The sequence below is a fragment of the Chaetura pelagica genome, unplaced genomic scaffold, assembly GCF_000747805.2.
Source record: "Chaetura pelagica isolate M959 unplaced genomic scaffold, ChaPel_1.0 scaffold63, whole genome shotgun sequence".
Lineage (NCBI taxonomy): Eukaryota > Metazoa > Chordata > Aves > Apodiformes > Apodidae > Chaetura > Chaetura pelagica.
In genome coordinates, this window is record NW_009952896.1 from 2,179,168 (window position 1) to 2,188,578 (window position 9,411).

Below are 9,411 nucleotides of genomic sequence, written 5' to 3' on the forward strand. Positions count from 1 at the left end.
ACTCTTTCAGTTTAAAACCGTTGCCTCTTTACCTGTCAGTAGAGACCCTGATAAAAGTCTATCTCAGCCTTTTTATAAAGCCTCTTTACACCATGAAAGGCCACAATAAGGCCTCAACCATTTGAGCGATACCTTCTCAACATAAGCATAGCAGTTAGTAAATGCAATCTTATAAACAGATAATATTACAAAATTCTGGTAAACTATTAGAGCTCCCTGATATCCCTAAAGAACAGAATTCTGAACAATAATTAATAATATGTACCCATATGAATGCTTCTTAATTATACTTAAGAACGAAGAAAAAAAAAAATCTAATTCTTTTTTCTCTCCAAAGTTACTGTCTATAACATTTTGATGCCATAGGCCACTTTCAGCCAGAAAAACAAAGCCAACAGAAATTATTACGAACAATTCTGTAAGAGTTATTCCCTTATGCTGCTAATTGCTGCGATTTTCAGGTGTATAAGCATATATTAAACTGATATTTTAAAAATAACTTGGGAGTTTTAAACAGATTCTGCCTTAGAAATAATGTCTATCTAGCAGCAAACATTCAGGTCAGTATTATTGTTTTCAGCTTCCACAAGTTTCATTTGTTAATAAGTTTCTACTACTTGGAAAAGACCTTTGTTCTTTCACAGTGAAGAACAGATTGTGACTAGCCAGTCCTTACTTACCACTCACCACCAGTCTCACATTCAACCACATGTCTAATACATACATTTTTTTAACTTTATGTCCATGCCTTGTTCCTTTTTAAACAGATTTAATTTTTGGCCCACCTCAAAATACTACAGAAGCCATCAGAACCAGTCTCAAAGAAGATTAGACTTACCCTGCCACTCTATTAGCAAATTCAATTATATCATCTTTTGTTCTAGGTCCTCTATAGTTGTATGCCAAGTCTCCTTTTAAGCTAGACAAATAAGAAAGAAAAGAAATAACATAATTGAAAACAACTAAACTATATCTGCACATGCAGAATTACTTAATCTTCACATGTTTATTACAGTCACCTTTTAGCAAGCAATAAGCAAGATAATTTTTCAAATAGTCAAAGAAAAGAAGTGGTCAGCAAAACATAAAACTTAATGCAATACAATGCAGTTATGGAGTAAAAACGTTTTTAATACAATATGTGATTTACTCATTTTTAACATTAAGATTCTTCTACATGTTTTTGGTGTTGTTTTTTTTTAGTGTGTACCCATCACCTACTTTGTTAACACACAGGTCATTTGGAACATTTGCTTCTGACCACAGAAAAAAACTGCACACAGAGCCAAACCAAACTCCAAACATTCTGCATTTACACCACTTAGGGATTAGTCCTTGTTAAAGACAAACGTATCAGCTTCTTAATTTTTTGTTTTATAATTCAAAAGTATCAAACGCCATGCAAAACCTTCTGAATTTTACAAAATTAAGCTTCTGTAAGCGTTGGTAAGTTTACTGTGCTCTGCTGGCAAGGGATGCAATGTGCTTGCATTATAAGACTATTCAAGTATCTTTCTTTGAATCCATTTAGATTTTAAAAATTCACAGAAAAAAACAATCATAAACCAAATTTTATATGCCTCTGAAGGACAATAAAATTTTTAATCCTTATAAATTATTAAACTAAACAACTCTGCCACTTTTTTGAGAAAATTAACTTGACCAGATCTATTACCTATTATATTATGAATACTATTTCCTGAAACAATGACCTTCTAACAAACCCAGTATGTTCATAGTAAAAAGTACTCAACCTTACTAATTTTTTATTTAACATGACTTCGCACTGCACTCTATACTGTAAGAGTTATAAGCAAGTACAAATAACATCATTATGGACTGGTATTTTACTATAAAAGTTGCCCCCTGATTATTTTTTTTTTTAATTACGTGAAGAAAAAAATCTACATATACTTCTCTTGCCAAACAACTGCTCTCATGCTTCACCCTATACAGTAACCACTGTTGTCCTTAAGACTTCCAGGTACACTGCATGAAAATCCTTTAAATAACAATACATACATATATATTTGAAATATATCTTTATATACATATACTTATTACTAGGTTGTATATAAAAAAAAAGCAGTTAAATTAATTTTAAATTTGCCAACCTGCCTTTAAGAGTCGTTTCTAAATAAAAAGCTTAATATTACTGACTTTCAAAGCAAAATGGTCCAGTAGAAATCAAAGATAATGCCAAAATTATCTGGGGTAATATTTCTGGTTGTTTGGTTTTGTTTGGTGCTTTTTTGTGGCTGTTTTATTTGGGATTTTTAAGCAGAGAGGAACTTTTAGAGCTGTTAGAAATTCAATGGGAAGCATCAACTTACAGCTTAATTGTTGGATAGCCTCGCACTCCAAATTCAGATGCAATACCTGGAAGAAATATGTTAATGCCAAAATGAATCAAGGCTTTCTAGCTCTCCTACTTCAATCTTTGAACATAGTTTACTATTCAAGCCACACTTATATAAAAGAAACACCTAACACTTAGTTCAGTTGGAATTATTTTACTTGCTTTCAAAGAAGCTGCTGTTATGAAGCTACATCATTAAATTTTGAACCTCTTTCAAAGGTACTGGGTTTCCCAGCACAGGCTCCCAATTCATATGCCACAAGCCAAATGGCATGATAATCCTCTAAATTGATATGCTTGGTCTGTTTGTAATATGCATATACAATTGGCTGAAAATATCAGAGGCAAAAAATAAGCATCATGGATGCACAGTTGTAAATACTAATGGTTAAAAGAAACATAAAACACAATTAACTACTCATATGCTACAGCAATCAGTGACAACAAAAGTGCAGTATCACACTGTAGCAGTTACAAAAGTCAGTTTTTAAAGCATATTCTACAAAGGTAAATGTTTACAGTCATGAACTTCCCCAGAAAGAGACACCTTCTAAGCAGTAACTTATCTGCTGCTTACTAAAGCAGTAAATAGTAAGGCAATTGCAGAATTTTCCCTCCAACTCACACTCATTTACAACCTTGCATCTTGCTCCCATCAATTAAAGACATATAACTTGTAACCACCCTTCCATCTCTGAAGATAAAAACTGCCACCTTAAACTACATTTTTAAGTCAATTCAGTGTTTTTCAAAAGCTGAACTAAGTAGTCTTCAAAAGTGGCTAAAATAAGCCTAAAATTCTGACAGTGCTTGTGCAATTTCCTGGCAAAAAACAATGCCTGCATGCAAAATGCACCAAGATTCAATACCTTTACCACAAACATTCTTAGGCTAGTCACCACATGCCAGAACACCAAATGTGGAAGAACTTGAGTGAAGGGCTCCAATTAGCAGTTGTGACCTTAAGCTTGTTTGCCTGGATTAAAACCCTAACTGAATAAAACTAGCAGCTCACCTACTGACATCTTAGTCAAAGGAGACTGATCTGAGATATATGCATACTAGGATCAATTTGATTCTGATCCTTTTCTCTCATAGCTGTACTGCATAGAACTAGAATGCATTAAAATGTGTATTACAATGTTCAAACACACGAGCAGTTAATTTCTCCTTGTACAGCTCTTGAGCAGTCAAGTATTTTTTTAACATATTTTTTCAAACATCCCAGCAATGAAGATAACTAAATCCTCTCAGCATCATCGAAACTTTCAATTCTCCAGACTTATTTTTCTTTAGCAAGTATCTTTAAGCTGAAACATGAGGTCAAATTTATGTGGTTTTACAGGAAAAACAACATATAGTAAACTAGTGTTTGTGAGATAAATAATTTTTATCTCAAAAGACGAAACTGCCCTATGTAAGCACAGAAAAAACTGGAATATCACTGCAGCAGTATTCGGCTTAATTTTTATACAAATACTACAATCCTGAATAACCAGTTTTAAACAGTATTAACTAAAAACATACACTAAAAGAGTTATACCACATACAGGCATCACCTGGGCCCCACTGGTCCCTATGCCTTCCCTCTTCAATATCTTCCTATTTGAACACAGGCAAAATGACAATAAACAAGGATGCTAAAACTAAGAAAATACTATTAAAATACTATTATGCATGCAACAAACGTCTCATGTCTGGCCAAACGAATATCTAAAGTTTTAGTTTTGTTTGAAAAGTTGAGTACATATGAAAAGCATCATAAAAAATGAAAGCATTAATATAAATGAAATTGGTTCTTCAATAAGACATTTACAGAAAATCCCTAGGACAATTCGATCAACACTAATGTGCTAACTTCAGTGATTTCAGTAGTCTTTTGGTATAACATCTTAAGGACTTATTACTTGTCCAACACGAATACAAGGAACCTAAAACTGCATGCTACCAAGAGATGCACCACATAAAGATGCTTGTCAGGAAGAATTCCCTACATAAGCAGAAACAAGTGTGATTAAACCCACATACTTCAGCCTGTTGTCAGTTTTAGTTCTCCAATGACTGCCTGCATACATTTGCTGTGACACAGAAGAATGACAAAGAAAAAAACTTAAAAACAATTTCAAAGCAGAGGCTGCCATAAAATTACTCACAACCATACTTACTAGAAAAGGAAGTTGCATCCATCTTCCCAACTTTTACTGGAGAGCCCATGTTTTTCATTTCGATACCCACTTCATTCCACACAGGTTCCAGTTTCTTGCAGTGGCCACACCAAGGTGCATAAAACTGAGAAGCAAATACATTTGATTTTTTTATTTTTTTTTAAAAGAGAGAAGTTAATGAAGAAAAATAATTGAGAGAAGCTGATTATATAATTAACCCTCAAATAAATTAGTGAAGCTTATTTCGCAGCAGTGGTGTAACTTCAAGTTAGTTCCAAAGCCAGAATGACAAAGAGCTTTTATGTTTTGGTGATACTCTTACTATGAAAGTACAAGTTTTAAAAGAATGCATTCATTTGCTGTACTATTATATGATAACTTACTTAAAAATAGTCTGTGTGATAACATTTTTTTAAAAATATCTTTCTGACTATTTCCAAAAATAATTCTCCCAAGAATATATCTATGTATGTATACTACCTCAAGCTGGCCTCTGGATTTCAGTTTTTCTGCAACTGCTTTTATACAAGCATACAGTGAAATTGATGCCATTTTCTCAGGGCCAAACACAGCTGAAAGACTTAATCTTTCTGCCTATGTCTTGCTGCAACACCTCAGTGAAATTAATATGGAAGATATCAATGTTTTGCCATAACAAGATCAGATCAGAACTTGAAAAAGTTGGATTCTGTTTTCCTATACATTACTGATCTACTTTGAATCAACATATACTGTTTTCCCCACTCATAAATTATACAATTTAGGAATTACATATCATATTTGGGTGACCTAAAAAGAATTTTCTCATTCCCAAGCAAGTGCAGTCTTTTTAATAACTCCTTTCCTCTGAAATAAGAGGGACTAAATCTTTCCAAATATGTTGGAAAAGTAAAAGTAGCCTCTCATATATTTGATGTTGTAGTCCCGAGTGTCTAGAAAACAATTTTAGCTGGTAAAACTAGAGAATGGAACAATAAAAACTCAGAACAGAGTCTTGTTAACACGTATTGTGTTCAGTAATCTGCTTTCCTTTTTTAAGGACTGTAAAATACAGGATGAAGCCTGTCTGAATCCATTACTCTGTCTAATTCCTGGTTCATCCTGAATAATACAAACAGATTACTTATCCATCCTGTCAGAAGAATGACTGTCACGTAATTTTTCATTATCATGTATAAGCTATTTTCCAAATGACAAAGCAGTTCTACTTCAGAGTGTAGGAGTATAGCATTCTACACTTAGTGGTTTGATTTCTGCTAGCAGGTCTTCCCGTTTTTCTCATATACTCACATCTACAAGCCAAATATCATCTTTACGGTTTTCTTTAAACCTAGGAGGGGAAAAAAACAAAAACAATATGATACATCTGAAAATAAGTAAGTGAAAGGCACCCAACCAAACAAAAAAAAACAGCAACAAAAATCAGAAAACACACTAAAGATATTTGATAACAATATGTAATTTATGAGACCAAGGTAGGCTGCTCTAGTTATATTAAATACTGTTGTTGACTGTTTAGAAAATCTTGCATTTTTACAGATCAACTAATAAGGACTTAGAGCACAGGTTTAGAATGTTAATCTTAGCTTTACTGAAGCTAGACTAAATAAATCATCTCCAATGCTAACATGAAAAGCAATTTTATTTCAGCTTCCTTCAGCATTCTACTATAGATGTACCTGGTTTATGAAAGGTGCACACAAGAAACCAACTTATCGGAAAAAAATGTTCAAGCTAATGACAAAAAACAGATACACAGGTACTACTGAATACTCTTAATGCTAGAGAAATGACATCTGAAGGAACTTACTAGCTTTATTAGGTGTAAATCTGTCACTAACTGCTAAAACCTCTAAAAGAACAACAGGACATAAGGAATCAAAGTTAACTCTTGAAATGTTGTTTACACATTTCACTGAACTGTTGTCACTACAAGATCATAGAAATTATCACATTTCTTAACTATTGCCACATTGATAATTAAATAAGTTACATTTTAATGTAAGGTTTATTTTTTTTAAATATAGGCTTTGCAAAAGTAAGTCAAACTGGGAGAAATATCACATGCTACAAAATACATTATATGACATTCAGAGAATCAGAGAACATTTATTATATTTTATTTAAAGTTGAATAGATTTCTAATGGTCCATAATAGTCTTGAAGAAATACTGATGCTGGCCTGTTTGAAAGAAATAACTCAGAATCATGAATATAATCTAATTATAGTGCTGACTGTTGGAAATGTCAAACTGCAGCATTTCACTGGTAAATTCAACCCTTTTCTATTGATGGCATACCAAGGTTGCAATGCTCGTACAGCAGAAAAGGTATTTGCAGCAACTAACATAAAACTGCTACATCAGAGCAGCATTTTTGCTTAGTCTACCAACTTACTAAAAATTTACTTCACCACCCTCGAGTGCTACAGAACTAATATAGTAACTAGTTAAGTCTAGCATCTCTTGAGAACTCTAATGAAGTACCAGCTGACTCCCAATTGATTATGATGCAAGAGGCAGAAAACAGCTACTGAATCATCAGATCCTGGGCCATGCTTCAATTCAGAATATCACCTTTGGTTTATAAAGGAAGAATTTACAATGAAATGTTTTCCTCTCCCTGCCACAGTATGACTGTTAAGGGACATTGCTAATAGCATTAAAGCACTGAGAAAGGTAGACTGAAATCTTACAAAACCAGAAGACAGAGAGGAATAGGAGAAAAGAAAGGAAACATCTGGAGGCAGAACATTTCAATGGAATTTAATAACTTTGGGCTATTATAAAAAAAATTGTAGTTTCTACTACAATAAATTTCAAGTTGTACCTCTCATTTGCAACCACCTATTTAATCAACCTGCACACCTATCTAAACTCATTCTAATTTTGGTAATGTCAGTGACTAAATTATGAGACAATACTAAGGAAGTTCTAGATACTTTTGAAGAAAAATTGAAATCTCTGTACAAATGGGTATTTAAACATTTTCTGAAGGTGACTTTTCTAGGTGAAAAATTTCAGATTCTTTTTAACTGCCCTACGCAATCTCCCTCTGTCAGTTGACACAGGCACAAAGACACTGGTGGAAAGATGACATAGGTGTTGCATACCCTTGAATCATAATTATTTGTCTCAAATACATACATCTTCCCAACATTCGACACTACGTGATCATGTTGCACCCCAGTTAATGATTAACTGTCAAAAGAAACCAGTATGAAGCAAAATTGAAGACCAAGGCCAGAGTTCCCAGGGCCCTAAATGAACCCAGCTGCTGTTTCTGTTCCTCCCTTCTCACCCCTCTTGCACCATTTTTGAAGCTTCTGATCGTGGGTTGAGTCACCAATGCATCCTCACAGACATAAATAAATTTCCTTTTCTAGACAGATTACTTATCTCCGTCTTTTATCACACTGGAACAAGTCAGCAAATATTGCAAGATGAGTACTGATCTGAGGTAGCCAGCAGTTTGATCAGCTGATAGGAACCATAGCTCTTATTCTGGATCCCTTCCACAGCCCAGCCAAGTGATGCTGGCTAATGTGTACCTCTGCTAGTTCTTCTCTGCTAGTTATTTTTCTATATCCTTTCAGCTTGGGAAAGGGACCTTGTGCCAGCAGACACTGTCTGCAACTACCAAAATTCAAAAAAAAGCCAAAGTTCTCACCAACAGCAAAAACTTGAAAATGTTTAAATCTCTACAAAACTGAAAACTTGAGGCTTTCACCAGTCACTGCATCCATTTTTTTAAAAACTGTTTTCCAGATCTTTTTCACTATATGCAAATAAGCTAAAAAGAAAGAAAAAATCCTAAACAAACCTGTCCTGAATAACCCACCATTTAATTGTTATTCACAATTGCAAATCCAGGTAATCCGTATATTTTCTAGTTGAAAAATCCAATGTATCTAAAATAGCATCTTATCAGCTATTAAAAAAAAGTTACTACAGATTTATGGGTCTTCACTCCAAACCAGTAATTAGATTTAAATCTACACTTCTGGAAACATGATATGGGAACGTGATGCGGGAGCACAGGCACGCGCTATTTTATTCTCTTAGGCTCATTATCTTCAGTCCTTGAAAATATGAGGCATGTTTCAATAATAAGTTTGTCATAAAGCTGCCATCTAATGCCACCTTCTTCTCCGCTGCCAGCTACTGTTTTCTACCTTTCAATTTCATTTCAGTTCTAATAATTGTGCTACTTTGTAGAACTTTAACTCAACCTGCTGATCCAACAAAAAAATGAATTCATTTTTGGAAAATTAGTTTTTATTAGGAACAGCAAGTACATTAGCCATCAAACTGTGAAGGCAAGGCAGTACTCGAACACTGACACTGTCCAATCAAGTTACCAATTACCTATTTCAACACCTCTACAGTCTCAGGGCTCAATCCACCATAAAAGCACATTTCACACGGGATATACCTGACACCTCAAGCAGCCGTACACTAGTCCTGCAGGCCTCCTCCTCTCTTGTTTCTGGCCATGCATGAATGCACTGCCATTCACTCTCCCAACTCCTGTGGCAGCCACGCAGCAAACTCTGATGAACAACGTGGTTAAACGTTTTTATTTGGGCCAGGCACGAGCCCACCAATATATTCACTCTTAAAGAAAGAGCAAGGAACACTGAGAATGCTTTTGAGAACAATACCTGTGGTAAGAATTAACTGCATTTACTTAATGCAGGCCACGATCTTTTTGCCATTCCAGCTAAGAAAAAGACAAACGTGTCCAGTGTGGCTTTCCTGACAACCAGACTCCGGACAAAGCTGTCAGCCTGGGCTCATCCTACCCACAAACACTCGCACAACACTTCAGCAATAAAGAAAAACACCCCAATACTTACGACTCGTCCAGATCCACCACAAAACCCGC

The 9,411-nt window shown here is 34.7% G+C and overlaps 1 protein-coding gene across 1 annotated transcript in view; it reads right to left on the reverse strand.

Moving 5' to 3' along the window:
* Positions 1-9,411, reverse strand: part of TMX3 (thioredoxin-related transmembrane protein 3) — a 30,805-nt gene that overhangs the window by 16,765 nt on the left and 4,629 nt on the right. Inside the window, exons 3-7 of the mRNA XM_009995633.1 lie at positions 9,383-9,411; positions 5,815-5,854; positions 4,525-4,648; positions 2,334-2,379; positions 839-919 (exon numbers count right to left, since the gene is read on the reverse strand). The exon at positions 9,383-9,411 is cut by the window's right edge and continues 1 nt beyond it. Coding sequence (XP_009993935.1) covers positions 839-919; positions 2,334-2,379; positions 4,525-4,648; positions 5,815-5,854; positions 9,383-9,411 — 320 coding nt within the window. The remainder of the gene's footprint in view (positions 1-838; positions 920-2,333; positions 2,380-4,524; positions 4,649-5,814; positions 5,855-9,382) is intronic.